This window comes from Anas acuta, chromosome 3, assembly GCF_963932015.1.
Source record: "Anas acuta chromosome 3, bAnaAcu1.1, whole genome shotgun sequence".
NCBI lineage: Eukaryota > Metazoa > Chordata > Aves > Anseriformes > Anatidae > Anas > Anas acuta.
In genome coordinates, this window is record NC_088981.1 from 67,885,794 (window position 1) to 67,903,727 (window position 17,934).

General features: G+C 38.1%; 2 protein-coding genes across 3 annotated transcripts in view; one reads left to right on the forward strand and one right to left on the reverse strand.

The window, feature by feature from the left end:
- Positions 1–17,934, reverse strand: part of NT5DC1 (5'-nucleotidase domain containing 1) — a 146,723-nt gene that overhangs the window by 115,195 nt on the left and 13,594 nt on the right. The gene's annotated exons all lie outside the window — the stretch shown is intronic.
- COL10A1 (collagen type X alpha 1 chain) lies at positions 7,247–14,632 on the forward strand. Its single transcript, XM_068677652.1, has 3 exons — positions 7,247–7,383; positions 8,035–8,188; positions 12,480–14,632. The coding sequence occupies exons 2-3, from the start codon at positions 8,050–8,052 to the stop codon at positions 14,372–14,374; spliced, it is 2,034 nt and encodes a 677-aa protein (XP_068533753.1). The 5' UTR covers positions 7,247–7,383; positions 8,035–8,049; the 3' UTR covers positions 14,375–14,632.

Here is a 17,934-nt window from a genome sequence, read left to right on the forward strand (position 1 = left end):
GCTTGTAAAAATCCAGTCTAAGCTTACTGAAACTACGCACAGTCCTATTAATAAAGAACAATTAGGGTCCATGCACCCAAGCTTATTCAAAGTTTGTGCGCACCCACAAACAGAGCTTTCCTATGTTTCCATTTAAATAAATGAAAAGGAAACAGCAGTATTTAAAATGCTTAACATTGTTAAAAAAAAAAAAAAAAAAGACACACACAAACAAACCTCTTATTTTTATAATGAAGTCAAACAACTTGTATTTGTCCTAGCTGTAAAAGTCTGCATTTTTTTCCACCCTTGGCACGTTTTGAAACATGAAAGTTTAAAAACAGCTCTGTGCCAACTGTCCAAACCACAGCAGGTAGTAAGGTCAATGAATGGGATTATTCAGCAGTCTGACTACCTGCTCTAGTGGGTATTCTTGAAAAAGAAGTCGCTGTACCTATTTTTCACCAACTGTTTGGAAGATTCTCCCTAATTATGGGATACCTGAGGAAGCTCCTTGAACTTGTTCACCTTTGGGAAAATAGAAGTGGTTCCCACTTTTTTTTTTTTTTTTTTTAAATCAGTGCTTCACTTTGGTCCAGGGGACTCTGAAAGAAACCTCAGGTCCAGCAGACACAGAGGTAGGACAAGATCCTAAACACTCTAATAAAAATCAGAGAAAAACAGAGTATAAATAAAACAAATGCTTCTCTTCCCTCCTCCCCCAAACAAACAAACAAAATAGACCATCATGACTATTTAGCAATTTTATGCTTTTATGTGAATATAGTTTCTGCTGTTGTGTATCAGATTTGGCAACAGTGGGCTGAAAAATTAAAATAGAACATCAGATTCATCAAAAAATTACAAAAAAATAATACACTGTAATTTCTCAAGAGCAAATACACATTTTAGGTGTTTTAAATCATTTAACACGTTCTGTAAAATGGCTTGGACTTATGGAAAACAAGCCTCCCTCCTTCCAGCACTCCTAGGAAAGTTTGACTACATTTTACCCCAAATCAAATTCTTACTAATTCAGCTTGCAGAAAAACTTCATATTAATACAACTGAGAGTCAGCGTCAGAGAATACTGAAAATGAGTATCTGCAGGTAAAAGCAGCTGGAAGCGTCTTCACTTGTCTGTATTTAAACAGCTTCAGAAATAGTTTTGTAGAATCCCCTCCTCAAGATTCAAAGCCAAATTCTCATATTTACTTAGATTATCTAGTGCTCAGGCCCTCTGAATTATTATTTTTCTAAAAATGTGCGCAAAGTTAACTGGAGTTTTCATCTGCTGTTCCCCTCTTGTCAGGAAGATGCAAGTCTTGGCATTTCCAATTTAAAATGATTACTTTTTAAAATTAACTGAAAATTCAACATTTTAAAATCTCCATATAAGCATTTACTGCATTTCATCAGAAATACAACTGTGGAAGAAAATATTAGTATTAACATAGATAAACAGCTTTTTTTTTAAAAAAAAAAAATCTTGAAAACTAATCAATTTTTATTTAAAGCAAGACCTCTGGTATGAGTTTCAAATTAATGCATTAATTTGATCAATACTTCTTGATTTTACTTTCAAAGAAAGGGGAGAAAGAATAAAAAAGGCCAGGCCAGCAGCATAGCTGAGGTACTGGAAATATCTCTCCTAACACCAGTACTGATGTTTGGTACATTTTACTCTTGTATTATTAATTCTCAAAGATAGTGGAAGATTATCTTAGTTTTACAGAAGCACAACGCAACAGAATCAGGAACGTTACAGTGATTACAACATGGTTAAAAAGCATTCTTCAATATTATCTGAATTTGAGGAATATATAAACCAAAATTCATGTCAGACTCAAAGCTTTCTCTATAGCCTATGTGGAACTTCCTGATACTTCAGCATGGTTACTCAATGCTTCGGCAGGTTAACTCATCAGAATGCAACTCCAAATATTTAACTGGGTGTCATCTATTCAAAATACCACTATACTAAATATGGCTCTTGTGATCAACAGTTACCTGGCCTGAACATAAATGTCAGTAGACAGTCTTGCAGTGCCAGAATAATTACGGAACATCTTTCCATTACCACTTAAAAGCAGGACATTTTCTCAACCACAATTACAAATGTTAAAAGTATAAGGGCTTTATGTATATAAAAAGACTTACATGGAACTGTAGGTGTAACACCGTTTTGTTTGATTTGAAAAGAGTATTATTTATTGTATCTCAAACTACGAATACAGCTAAGACTACCCAGTCCTGCAGATTCCCTCAATCAAGCATCTATTAACTACAAAAGACATGCATTTTGATACTCAGAAGAAATCCAACTTACTTTGCAACTAGCAAGGTAAACAAATTCTTCACCAAGATGTTGTCTAATCCTATGCAGTCCAAGTGGCTAGTGCTAGAACAGAAAGTAGCCTCCATGCACATAAAAAGTAGCAATGATTACAAACAAAACAAAAAAAGCCACACATGAAAAAAACAGAAGCAAAAACCAGCCTTCCCACAGCTATTGAATTCACACATTACCCTTCTGCCTACTTCTTTGTGTGTGTTTGACTGTGCTCAGTGAGGAGCTGAAAAACTTCTGTATTCGTTTTCCCCATTAAAAAAGGTGCAAGGGAACATTTTGTTCCTCTGCACATCCATATACAGCTCACCTGGCTGTTACCACAGGAACGTGGGGATTGTTCAGCACTGCGTGACGGAAAAAAAGAGAGTTGGACAGTTTTAAGGCATGGAGCTGAGATGATTTAGGAGTATCCAGAGCGTCATAAAGTGCACCACAAACTGGGAAACCCAATTACTCTTAATTTCATGGCAGGCTTCTGAATTCCCCTTTGAAATCCCTGACCGCTTGTTGTAACAGAACTTACAATTGGAGAATTTCTTCCTCAGAGGTGGTGCTACAACTTACTAGAGGCCACTGCAAAAACTGTACCTTCCACAAGTTTTGCAAATATGCACTTTTATACAGGAATATTTATCACAGGCTATGGTAGACTCTTCCAAGTTTACTTCAGGCAGATAACAACATTGGAACTGACTTACAACAGAAAGCATTAGTTATAGATACTGAGCTGTAAGAACCAAAATAATGCTCTTAACAGTGTTGAGATTTTACATCATCAATAAAAAGTTACTCCAAAGTTTTCAGATTAGTCTTTAAACTACAGGAAAAATCTCTCACTGACACATTATTGCTTCTTTCTTCAGAGCACAGATTATTTGACCAAACAGAAGGAGTTATGCAGCCCTGGCTCCTTGGTTACCGTATTTTAGCAAAAATTAATTATAAACAATAAAATAATTAGGATTAAGACTGACAATTATTAAAAATAAGACAAATTCAGAAGTAAACCTGTGAATTATTGTTTTCAGTGAAGTCACAGTTCATTGAACGTATTTAAGCACATGATTTGTGCTTAGAAATTAGATGCTGCAAAATCAAGATCATATAGTCCAAGTCTGAACAATAAATCTAAGCATATTCACACTGAAAATCCTCGGCATCAGGAACACAATTAGTCAATTCCCACTTATTGCAAAAACCTAGCTAGCCTTTCTCTGAGCTTGCTCTCTCATTTTTTTTTTATTTTTTAATTTTAATTTTTGAAGGCTGTGTATAGATGTGTGTGAAAGAGAGTGGTTGCTAGCTTTATTGCAGTTTATGCTTAATTAAGATGTTCCACACTCCTTCCCTGTAAGAAGTTGCTTGCTGTGTGACTCATTCAAGTCACCTTTTGAGTAACTTGCAGGATAGTGGTAAAAGTCAGTTCCCATTCCCAAAGCAGGGTGTCACTTCTGTACCACTTATGCCTGTGTTTCCATTGGCTCTGTAGGAGTAAGAAACAGGTCTTTTTGGAAAGCATATGCACTTACTGATGAGCAAACAACATTTAGCCAGCAAACACACTGAAATAGTGCAGACTGCTGCAAACAGCATTAAGGACTGCAATTCCAGTATCTACTTCATGTAGTCCACAGGAATTCTATTTGGAGGCTTTTTACTGCAGTTAAGTTTAGCAATGAAGTCGTTAAAGTCCAATCTTGAAGAAATACTACCGTGGCTACTTCTACTTGGATTGAAGATGCCAATACAAAACTAAAAGCAAGTCCTGGAATGGTGCAATGGATAAACGTGTCCCACTGTTATTCCTGACTGTTAGGACAGTGGGACAAGGGGAAGAGAAGGGAGTGAAGATGCCTACGTGGGAATGGCAACTTTCCAAGTGCATAGCAACAAAACAAAAGCAGCTGAATTTTAATACCTGAAAACAAGTATGAAAATAACTTTTCCAAAACATGTGCTGTTACTGTAAATAGGCATATACAAGTATGCCTGCTGCATGTATTTTTGCACGTGCAAACATACACCAAAGCCAACCTTCGCACACATGCCTGAGCGCTAAAGGCGTGTTAGTCTTCTGCTAATAGGCAACAGCCACAGCATTAGGGAAAACATACAACAGGAGCAAACTCCAATTCTACCTCAGCTTCCCACAACCACAAAAAACAAAACCTCAAACCAAAGCAGGAGCGTAAGATAGCACAATAGGGTGGAGCTCAGGTTAAACATAAGGACAACAGTTTTGCCTGTATATGCCTTTTGACCCCATAACCATCCCTATGTACATACAGACACAGAGATTATTCACCTCTCTGCCCCTAAGGAGCCAAGGCAGGAAGTGAGGCTGCTGGACAAATAGGAGTGTACATTATTGGGGCTTTTGTACCATAAGTGTCTGCTTTGGGGGTATTTATGAATTAGGCTAGAAATTAGCATGAAATTGTGTGTGCACAGAACTGTTGCCTGCTGTTCCTAACTTAGCCAAACATTGTCAAATTAGCAACAACCACGCTTCCCACTAAGGGCTATATATTTAAATGCTTTAAAATCAGAAGCTATTTTGGATTTATGTGAACCAAAAAAATAGGGTTTGGAGTTGTTTTCCTTCAAAGAGGAAATAAACTCTATGCCCATACATTTGCTGCCTCTATCAAAAGTGGATGGCTCATTTGAGTTTATAGAGACAAACCCTTAATTGAAGCAGCTTGAGACATTACACAAACAACTTGAGGATAGAGCTTCCTTCTTGAAAAGATTAAAAGGGATTGAACTCACATACAAGGAGTAGAAATGTCATCTCAGACACGCAAATATTCTCAGAAAACCACTGACCAGATTGGGCACACAATCTTAATGGGGAAAGCAGTCTGAAGACTCCTTCAGAGGAAAGCACTTATTTACAGAAATTGAATTTGATGTTGTTTAGAGGATAGCTAGGAAGAAGAAAGCTAGAAGAAAAGAACTATTCGACAATACATTAAATAAATTATTGCAGCAGTCTTTAAATCCCAACTTTAATACAGCCCTCTAGTAAGCAAATGTATTAGCACAATTGAAAGCAGAATAGACTTGATGGTCCATTGGTCTCTTTCAGTACAATAACTTGTGTTCTAGGATATTTGCCACGATACATAAAAGCCAAAAAAGTTGTCACTGGTAGTGTGTGGAATTAAACAAAGACACAAAGCAGGTAGAATTCAGCCCATGTTAACCTGTCATTCCACCAGATAGCTGCACAGTTCAGGGCCACTAGCTCAGTCTACTGGCTGGAAAAGTAACAGATCTTCCAACACAGGTTATTTATTAGTATTCTTGTAGTACAGTATGCAAATCCCCTCACTTACAGTATTTCTACCGTGTCTGACACGGGTACATATACATTCTTCTGTACAGATATGACTCTCCAGGCATCTTTCCAGCTTCCACAAATGATAAATTAACTTGAATAATAAACACAATTTTACATCCTCACTTCATCAAGAGAGTAATTTAGAGCACATGCCCAGCTTCCTTTAGTAAAATCACAGATAGCCTTTATCTTTGCTTTTTTCTACCAATCTTTAGTGGAAGAGAAACTAAAAATTTTCAACACATCCAAAACTGTAACTCCCACAAGACCGAACTCAATGTAGCAATGTTAATAGACGTCTGCAACTGGCAAAGAAATGTTAACACACAGGTAACTTCGACATAGGTATTTTTGCTGAGAATGCTTGATAAAGGCAAAAAGTGCACTATATATTTAATTGTACAATCTCATCCCAAACAAGTAAGGTTTATTTCTTTTCTTTCATTTCTGCTCTTAAATGATGTTTCACAAACAATTAAAGAACTAAAAATTACTGACTGTTCAGTACTGAACACTAATAAAAGTGATGCTGAAACACTGTACTATTCCATTATTTATTCAGAAAGAAATCACAATGTGTGGATACAGTCTGTTAAGCAAGATCAGCTCAACAAAGTGTCTTAAAGGCTAGAACTAATCTATAACCTGAAGTAAAAAAAAAAAAAGTTGTAATCAATTTTGAGCCACCAACACTAAGAGTGATCATTTAAATTTACTAAAGTGTAGTCATTTAATAGGAAAAACATACATCTAGTAAAAATACAGCAATAAAAACATTTGATTGAACAAATAAAAAAAAATCTGCTCAGTACAGAACAGATCAAAAAAGCCCCACCAGCCCCAAACATCAGCCTTGATAATACTTGCATATTTTAGCAGTATGGATTGCAATACGTTTGTCACAAATGAATATGACAAACTTCTCATTGTAGGCTTACATTTCAAGAACCCATAACACAAAAACATTACTTGCAGCATACACTGAATAGGTGATATTGTACCTCCAGCATCAAAACAGCTGTAAGTCTAGATATACAATCTGAAGATAATAATCTCCAAAACCAATAACTGGTTAAAAGTAATCTTAAGGTTCACACACAACTCCCAAGTTAATATTTTAACTGATTGTAAGCTCTCCATTTGTATGTCAGTGAACAGCTACTCACATAAGTAGTCTCTAAAGTTCAGTGGAGTTACTCCTGAAGGTAACAGTTCATCGAAGTTCAAAATATATATTTCTTTCTTTAAAACATTCACACAAAAATACAAATGAAGCACTTAGAATCATCAACCTTACTTACAAGTTCATGATTTTTTCCACTGATACCTTTCTCACTTCTAGAGACAGAAGAGACCCAAAACTTTAGAAAATACTAACTATAAGCAATAAAATTTCATTAACAATAAGAAATGCAAGAGAAGGTGAAGAAAAAAAAAAGGGCTTAACAGAATCTAAAATGTCTATCCAAAATAGCTTCCCCCACCCCTAAAAAACACACATATACACATAGATAATTACTGCTTACTGATTTTTGGGGAGGAGCTTATGTCCAGCAGTCACCCAACTAGGGGGAAAATCGTATAAATACTCAAGGGTGACACCTGAAATCATCAGCTTCTGCTCACTCACCAGTGGCAGAAGAACTCCTCACTAGAGGAGGATTTGCAACTCTACTGCCCTGCGTCGGAGCTCCACAACATTTTGGTATGCTATTATTTCATTTCATTTCATTCTGTTTGGTTTTGATGCTAACTTCTACAGGATACTTGCTTTCTGGCTGGTGAGGGAAGCGGGTTGATATTTAAGACAGCATCCTTACTGCCAATTTGAAAGGTGACAGATAAAAACTTGCTTTCAAGCAAAGCAATATGAGATTTTAGCCACTGATGCTGAAAGAAGCCAGGACTTCATACGTCATTTGCTGTAGCATTAGAGAGAAGCAGTAAGGTTATGGTGCAATGTCTGTAATAGCCACTGAAAACTCTTCTTCATTCCAGGAGATATATGCAACTTTTGAACTTAGTTTTGGGGTCCTGGTGTAATTAGGAAGATAGTTGCTCTTTCTGATAACAGTGGTTTTAAATAAGATGACAACTATTTAAAATTACTCTTTATAAAAGTGAGAGCACTGCCTCTTAACTATTTCTTGTATATCTCATACAGACACACAAAAACTCAAAATCTTTGGTTAGCAATGCTGATTCCTTTCTCCTTAGAGAATTTTTCATAGATAGTGAAAGTAATGACAAAATAATGATACTTTTAACACCAACAGCTTAAGAACATCCACTTTTTATGCAGAAGACGCCGATCAACTCCTATTTAAAACAACTCTTTCTCCCCATTCTAACACAGAGCTGACCTGGAACCATGCATTTACAAATATCCTTACTGCTGCTGTTTTGCCTAAACATTGTCCATGGGAGTGATGGATATTTTTCTGAGCGATATCAGAAACAATCCAGCATCAAGGGGCCACATTTTCTACCATTCAATGTAAAGAGTCAAGGTAAGCCTACTATTTTTTGATGATCAACTAAAAAAATTATTTCTAGTGGATCAATACATGAACAAAAGTTCTCTATACTATTGGTAGTCAACTTTCACTAACAGTTTAGGCTTAATTTAGTAAGTTCATCACTGCAGAAAACTGGCAGTGGCACTGGCAGTTGCCTCCTGCTGATAAAGATGCACAGTTGTCTGATTTCTTCTGTTGCACAGTAGTTGCTGAAAGGATACTAAGCAGAAACAAAATTGCAGTTACAGGTCTGATTTTCAGTTGTAACACAACTGCCTGCATAATTATGCACATGAGCTAATAATCCTTAAGCCTTTCGGTTCAATGCCAAGCTTCCTAACGATGATCTGACATCTACAATATTTAGAACTTTTGTACAACCATCATGATACCTCTATGCAAAATGCACCAATGCACCACGCATGTGAATTTAAACATACATTTGATGCATATTACCAAATGCAGACCTGTTTAAAGCCTGGAAAGGCAAAATAACTTGATATATATATTTGTAAAAACAGAACATAAACCTCTCTAGATTTGTTTTTCATATATAATTTAAGCTTGTATTTGGTCAGACATCTCTCATAACAATAGAACAATTCTAGCTTTACTATAAAAAGTTCTCTTCATAAATCAGTATTAGAGCAGATTGAATGTGCCATTATAATTGCAATGTTATACTTTGTGATAACTTATTTCTTGTTACCTTTTTCTGTCCATTGAAATCAAATGGGTGGTGACATTTAAGGTATTAAAACTACCAGAGTTCTGTTCTTTTCCCCCCCACCCCACCCCCCCCATCCTTATGCCAAAGCCTTTTTAAATGTTGAAAAAACTACAAACCAAAACTTCTGACTTTGTAGGTGCTGGTTATATTTGATGAACAACCCCCCCAGAACACAATCAGTACTCTCTATTCAAAGTTATTATCATTAAATTTGATAGAACTTAACCCTCCCTGTAAATATCCCTCTCTCCCCAGAAGAGAAATACTTCTTTATTTTGGACATCAACAGGATATTTAGAACAGCTTTCACTTTTGTTGTCTTTCACCTACTTTTAGCTGTAATAATTACACTTGGGCAGAAATGAGGAATCTGAATGAGGGACTCAGACAAACAGATTTGCAAATAAGCTTCTCCTCACCAGGAAAAGTGCATTTTAGGCTATGGAATTGGAAAATAGCATAACAAGCAGACCTGGAGAACAGAAAAGTTGTTGCTTAGGACATAGTATTTGCATTATCATCATAAGCAAGATTCATTTCAGAGTAACTCTAGACCTGTCCTATGGACTGGACACTCATGAGTAGTACACAGAAAGTCCAAAGATGCAGCCCTGCTCTTACCCAAACTGGCTCCAGCTCATGTGCTCAGAGAATGCTCTACAGTGAGAACCGAGTGAAAGCAGCATTACTGGGAAACTTACCCTCCATAACATTCTTCCGGGCTGTACCAAAATAATTTTACAGTTTCATCCCTTGCCTTTAGCATGAGGACCTTCTGGAATCCTACTGGTACTCTTAGATTGAATTTCAGTACATGAACAGATACTGAGGACTTGCTAGTTGGAGTTCCCATGAGGATACAGTTTCATTTCCTCCTTCTCCTTTCAGTAATTCTTCAGTGTTTTTCCATGATTTTATTGAGTATCATATTATTCTCAAGTGAAGTACACTGTTTACTTGGTTACCTTCTACAGTAATTCTGGGGGGAAAAATAAGCAAATTAAGGAAAAAAAAGGAAGGAGCAGCATAGACAAAAAATGGGATGAAAGGGAGGAGAAAAATGAATTGTCCTGCACAAACTTTTAACTTTTATGTACTTAAGAGAGAATCTAATGTGTGTGAAACTTCTTATTTAGAACAAGAATGCTTATATAGACCTGTGAAAAGTGTAAAATGCTGTCTATTTAGGAAAGAGAGCAAAAATTATATACTAGATCTCATAAGCAGGAATACCCTATAATTTTACAGACTTAGGATTCCAGTTGTTTGACGTATCTTTGTTTTGTTGGGAACAAGTATAAGAATGGAATAAACTGGACAACTTTTGCTATTCTTCAGGCTAGAAAACAAGCATCCCACAGAGGATTTTTAGAAATGATTTAAGAGGGCTGTGTTAAAGAATAATTGTTTCCTAATCTGAGATGAAAAGGGAAAAATTAAATAGAGACTGCAGAACCAAATTGATCTCTCTGTATTATCTAGTGAGCTTTTCCTTGTGCAAGTAGCTCAACTACCAGAGAGCAAGAGATCTAGTCTCCAGTAAGTTTGTTTTGTATAGCTTTAGTCTAGGTCTAAACAGGTGACCCATGGCAACACCTGCCAGGTGCTATCATGCAGTAGCATCTAACACAGAACATGGGATGGAATTCCTACATTCTTTTTCATAGGTGGCAGGTTCCACATCCTAGCCACTCTGTCCCAGCATCAGAGTAGCACTGCATTTGTAATTCTCAGAGGCGTTTTCCTGTTGAGCACAAGCAACTTCAGTATACAAATTCAGTCTAGAATCTGGTTCAGTGCAGGTGAGGGCCTGCTATGCAACAAGCATAGCTACAGAGAAACTCTGCTATGTTCACAGCAAGATAAAACCATGTAGTATGAGGTAGTCAAGGTGAGGCAGCAATTTACAGAACTTGAAATTGCATCAATATTAATTATTTTAATATTAATATTGCTTCAATATTATTATTTAATTTTAATTCAACAGAATTCCACTTCTTTATTAGAATTTAGTGTTTAAAAGAATATAGTTTCAATGCAGAATTAGTACCTGATACTTTCAGTCTATATGCTCTACTCTCACTTGAAACAAATTAATAAATAAAAATTCTAAGAAGACTTTCTGTCACCTGATTAAAAATGCCAGATCTGTAGAAAACGTTTTGTCTAGGCACCTACCAGACCCCAAAAAACAAATAGAATTTTCTTTAATTTTAGCTTAGCAGACAAATGCAATATTGGATGAAATTCCAGAAAGCAGTTCTGTAGGCAATTAAAACCTATAAAAGCTTTACCTAATTTGATGAAGTTGCACAACAGTTTTAGAAATCTTTCATGACAGCTTACCAGTCAGAACATACTTTCCTTTTGTGTGTGTGTTTAATATTATCATTTTCTAAATATACTAGGACTTAGCATTAGGACTAAGACTATTATCTTTAATCCATTACATCATTCCTTTGAAATCTTTGTGAGAAGTTCTAGTTGAGAATAAACTTAGAATTAAGTCTGACTGTGCAGCAATGCTGAAACTAATAAGCCTTTTCTGAAGGTTATGCTGAAGTGTTTAAACTTATTTTTATATGTATATATACATACATATATATATATAACATTCATCATAACTATGGTATTTTTTTTTCTGCAATACTACCAGTTGCTGCAAAATAGTGAAGTCTTACAATATCCATATTAATCTTCTCAGTAATATTCCACAAATCAGCATCCTAATTCCAACAGGAAGCTAGAAGTTTCCCCAGGGTGCACAGAAAACTGAGTATTGAGCTTGTTTATTACTCTATTTGAGACATTTGGTTAAGTGGCTCCACCTGCTGTCATGATAACTAAGAAAAAAGATCATTAAAAAAAAAGAGAAAACAATGCTGGAATTCTGACCAGTAAGACAAAATATCAGTTATCTTGTCATAGTGTGAAATTACTACTGAAAAAAAAATTCTGTAAGATGATAGTATTTAAAAATATAACATTCATATGTTTACCAAAAAAAAAAGCCAACAGAGTGATGGCTCACTTTCAGAAATAAGGAGGAACAGCCAGAAATCTGACTACTTAAATGTAGCACCAACTTTTTTCATAAAACCTACACTTATACAGGAAGCATCCTCCATTTTCAGTCATCATCAAAATGCAAATCTTAACTTGCTAAATCAGCTACCTGTTTTCTTTATTCTTTAATAGACTGCATCCACTTGAACACCATCTTTTCAGCAATTTGGCCCTAGATGTATTCAAGAAAAAATTTCTAGAGGCTTCATAGCTCACACTACAACTCAACACATTTGCACCTATTGCCATTTGCACATTGCCGTATGAGAGCCTCAGGTCACTTTCACTGTGAAAGTTGGCTTGGGTTCTGAGTGACCAACTGCGATGTCAGAAACTTTGATTTCTGTGAGGCCCAAACAAAGTTAATCTTTCACACGTTTCATCACCATGTTCCAAGTCTGCAAACTTGTAAGGTCTTTCTCATGTTAGGTAATTATATGAAATGTTGTAGGTACCCTAGCTGACCTGTTTTCCTCTCTCATGCAGGTGTGCAGATAAGAGGCGAACAAGGGCCCCCTGGTCCCCCAGGCCCTATTGGACCAAGAGGACAACCGGGTCCTGCAGGAAAACCAGGGTTTGGAAGTCCTGGACCCCAAGGTCCCCCTGGTCCCCCAGGACCACCTGGATTCTCTGCTGTTGGAAAGCCAGGGATGCCAGGTCTACCAGGAAAGCCAGGAGAGAAAGGATTAAATGGTGAAAAAGGAGAAGCTGGACCTGTTGGGCTCCCAGGAGCAAGAGGGCCACAAGGACCCCCCGGTATTCCTGGCCCTGCAGGACTGTCTGTCCCTGGCAAGCCAGGACCACAAGGCCCTCCAGGAGCTCAAGGTCCACGGGGCCTCCCTGGCGAGAAGGGAGAGCCAGGTATTCCTGGAATAAATGGACAAAAGGGAGAAAGCGGGTTTGGTGTGCCAGGCCGCCCAGGTAACAGGGGTCTTCCAGGCCCGCAGGGACCTCAAGGCCTCCCGGGTCCTGCTGGGATAGGGAAGCCTGGAGAAAATGGTCTTCCAGGTCAACCAGGTATGAAAGGTGACAGAGGTTTACCCGGTGCACGTGGAGCAACTGGTATCCCAGGTCCGCAGGGTCCACCAGGAGAACCTGGAGAAGCTGGCATCGGTAAGCCTGGGCCAATGGGACCACCAGGAGCAGCAGGCATCCCTGGAGCCAAAGGACACCCTGGACCTGCAGGCTTGCCTGGATCCCCAGGTCTTCCAGGATTTGGAAAGCCAGGATTGCCAGGGATGAAGGGACACAGAGGGCCTGAAGGACCTCCTGGCCTTCCAGGACCTAAAGGAGAACAAGGCCCAGCTGGCGTGCCAGGAGAACCAGGTCCTGCTGGGTCACCAGGGAACATGGGCCCCCAAGGACTCAAAGGCTTGCCCGGTGAGAACGGCCTACCTGGACCCAAAGGCGACATGGGCCCTGCAGGCCCTGCAGGATTCCCAGGAGCCAAGGGTGAAAGAGGTTTACCAGGATTAGATGGAAAACCAGGATACCCAGGTGAGCCAGGTCTTGCTGGTCCTAAGGGACACCCAGGTCTCCCAGGTCCAAAAGGCGACACTGGCCATGCTGGGCTACCTGGCCTGCCCGGTCCAATGGGCCCACAAGGAGTTAAGGGACTGCCAGGCATCAATGGTGAACCAGGACCCAGAGGACCTTCAGGAATTCCTGGGATCAGAGGCCCCATCGGTCCCCCTGGCATGCCAGGAGCCCCTGGTGCTAAAGGTGAGCCAGGAGCACCAGGACTCCCAGGCCCAGCAGGTATTGCTACAAAAGGCTTAAGTGGACCCATGGGACCACCTGGACCCCCTGGGCCTAAAGGCAACAATGGAGAGCCTGGCTTGCCAGGTCCCCCAGGTCCTCCTGGCCCCCCTGGCCAAGCCGTAATCCCACAGATGCCAGAAGGCTATGTTAAAGCTGGAGAGTCTCGAGAACTATCAGGAATGTCTTTCATGAAAGCAGGAGTAAACCAAGCTCTCACAGGAATGCCAGTGTCTGCCTTCAGTGTCATTCTCTCAAAAGCTTACCCTGGGGCAACTGTCCCTATCAAATTTGACAAAATCTTATACAACAGGCAGCAGCACTATGACCCCAGAACAGGAATCTTCACCTGTAGGACCCCCGGACTGTACTATTTCTCCTACCACGTACATGCAAAAGGAACAAATGTTTGGGTTGCACTCTACAAAAATGGTTCCCCCATCATGTACACTTATGATGAATACCAGAAAGGATACCTTGACCAGGCCTCTGGCAGTGCTGTCATCGATCTCATGGAGAATGATCAAGTATGGCTCCAGCTGCCAAATTCAGAATCCAATGGCCTCTATTCCTCTGACTATGTTCACTCTTCTTTCTCAGGTTTCCTATTTGCTCAGATCTAGTAACATCCCACTTACACTGTCCTGACCCTCTCTCCTTCAGGCCATTTTAACTGGGTACTGATCTGATGTCCTTAGGAGGTCATGCAACTTCAATTTTGCAACAAAAACTGAAGAGGGAGTGAGAAGGTGGAAGAGATTGGTTCAAGCCTAGTAGAATAATATTGTTTGTTTCTAGAGATTTGTCATAGGAAATTTGTTTCAAAACAATGATTATTTGTCCAACCAAATGCAACATTAAAACTTTATGAATTAATATAATGCACCTGTCTGTCTCTCTTCCTTAAAAAGGGGGGGTGGGGTGGGGTGGGGAGAGGAGGGAAAGAGAAAGGGGGGAGGGAAGAGGTCAGAATTTCTATCTATCATTTCTCTTAAAGTAGCCATTCCAAGACACTAGATCACACTTGGCTATACTTTGAATAATACCTTCAGTTAATTAAAGTAAAGTCTCAGATACAATATAATCATAACTGGTAGCTAATATACTTCATTATTACTTTGCTATCTATCATCTTCAAGCTACCAAACAAGAATAAAGAAAACACAACCCTAATACAGTGCATAACATGTCACAGTTTAATAGGAAAAGTTGAACTAAATTAAGAAAATCTACCCTGGAAAGAGATAAATTGACAAATCATAACCTGTTACTGAAGATCTAAAATCTTTTGTAACAGGAAAAAGCAACCAGATTTAAAGACTAGAAATAACAGGATGACAGAATAGTTAAAGCTGGAAGGGACCTCTGGAGGTCATCTATGGGTCCAACCCCCATGCTCAAGCAGGGACACCTAGAGCAGCTTGCCCAGGACCATGTCCAGGTGGCTTTTGAAAATCTCCCAAGGAAGGAGAATCCACAACCTCTATGGGCAATATGTTTCAGTGCTCTGTCATCTGCACAGTGTCATAATAAAGAAGTGCTTCCTGATGCTCAGACAGAACCTCTTGTGATCCCGTTTGTGCCCACTGCTTCTGGTCCTGGCACTGAGCACAACTGGAAAGAGCCTAATTCCATATTCTTTGCTCCCTCCCTTCAGGTGAGAACTCAGGTTTGTTTGACATACACGTATATGTTATGATTTGCAGCAAACAACTAGTTCAGTATTTTTTAAGCTGTTAATTAACATTCTGTAAAACTACATCAGTCAAGAGTGCAGTAAAACAATTATCACCAAATCTGGAAGATAAAGGAAATACCTTCACATGCACCGGTTTTCAGACCGACAAAATCAGAACAGTTTACCAAACCTAAACTGGAGATGATCTTTCCTTTTTTTTTTTTTTTCTCTCTGAATTCACTTCTTTAAAACACAATAGTCTTGGGAATTTATTTTACTTACATGGTAAATGTATCAGATGTTGCCTGTAACTTGTCAAGGGACATAATCATATTTACTATACATACACTCACGTCTCCCAAATGTTAATTATTGTATTAGTCTGTTATGGCACTATGAAAATTTAATGGCACAATGTAAGCTAGCTCAGTAACATCAATGCTTATAAATTATTGAGTTATAATAGATCGATTACACATTTCTTCAAGTAACAGTTCCCATTTGAATGTTTTAAGTGTCATATACATCCAAAGCTTATCAACTCTTGTACTATTATTTTTAGCATTTTGTTAAACAGATGTTTTTAATTACTTGAGCTAAAAGTACATAGGCATATTTTTAAAGTTTTTTGATAACATTGTTTCTTCATGAAAGCAAAACCAATGCTTGTTATATACATTTGAAAACAGCAATTTCCTAAGTACTTGAAAATATCTTGGGATTAATAAAATCAGCAAGGGCACCTTCGGCTGATACATCATTAGCAAAACTAATGGAGGCTGTAAAGAACTTCTAAGAAAGTAACTTTGCAGAATTGTTTTTGCTCCCTTTATTATGTGTTGCTGGATAAGGAAGACTGTAGCTTAGGCTATACTTCAGTAAAAGAGTAAGCATATAAGAGGGTTAGGGGAATTGAGATCTTATTTTAGCAGCCAACTAGACTTAGACAAGTAAATGGTTGCTATTATTATAAACATTACATATACATGTACTTGTCTGTATGGAAATAATACAGTGGAGAGTACTGCAGCTTGCCTACCTGGGCAACCTGCTCTAGGGAACCTGCTTTGGCAGGGGGATTGGACCCAATGATAACTTGAGGTCCCTTCCAACCCCTACAATTCTGTGATTCTTTCAAACCAAACTAAAACTCAATACACTTGAGTGAATTGTCTATCCTTATCTTTCCACCTTCCTGTTTTAAATCAACTATTAATTATAGGTCTCCTCAGAAATACCTCCTTTTTTCTGCATTCATCCATTTTGGCAACTTCTGTTTTGGAAACAAATAGAAGAACTAGGTACCAGAACTTTGGACAGTTTAAAATTGGAGATGCTTGGTGCTCAGCAACTGTCCTGTGACTCCAATTAGCCAGACTTTGCACAAGAAACTGGGCCTAAATAGTATTCTTAAAAGTATTGTTCACTAATCTTTATTATCAATCCATTTTAAATCAGGTTTTGTGCTTTAAACTCTTTGTTCCTCAAATGAGCACAAAGAACTTCATGAAAGTCTACAACTTCGTACTTCAGGTTTGTTTTTTTGAAGTCTTTCTTGCAATTGTTCAGACATTAAGTCATTAACGAAACAACTCAGCAATGAAGAGTTGTAGATAACTCATTAAATTGTGGTACAATCATTATGTATAGATTTAGCTCTGGATTCACGGTTTAGAGCAAACTTTGAGAAAGTATTTAACATTCTTAATCATTATAAGGAAAGATAAACTAACTCTAACTAATATTTATCATAAGATGTGTGTTTCAAATAAGTTAAATCTGTTTAATCACACTTCACGGGAGAAAGGGAGTCTATTGCAAAAGAAGTACATCTCCTGTAAATATTGGGCTTTAGAAGAGGTAGAAACAATCAGACAGCAACATGGTTGACGGCCATGCAGCTCAAACAGAATAGTCAAATCACAGCACCCTGAAGTCTGGGCACACTGGTAACTCTTTACTACAGAGCTCTTTGCATTTGTCTTGTAGCACTGCTTTAATACTTTTTCCACATGAACATTTTCTGCCTACCTAAAGATAAAGCTCTTTCTAAAATATATCTTTTTCCAGAGCCGGTGCATTAGAGGAAAGAAAATGTAACATGAGGTTAAAATGAAAGTATTTTTAATAGTACAAAGCTGTCTTTCACAGGCCTCAAAAAATATTTGGGGACAAGTTTCAGTGGTTCTTGAATGATCAGACAATACCCACATGATGTATTTACCTGCAAAGCCCAGCACAAATGCATAACCAGTTTATTTGATTATATCTTTGTTGCCATTTTCACAATCATGACTAATTATGATCTCTCTTTAATGGACTAGAGCATCATTAGGAATTCTAACATTTTAGAGTTTTCGAAGGATTTTTTTTTTTTTTCCAGAAAAGAATCTTTTGTTCGTTGTATCTGAAGGATATAATGCAGATATCACGGACACCTAGACCAATTATATTCCACAAAGACAAAAGGGTTGTATCATAAACTTGTGATCAAAAACCTCCATG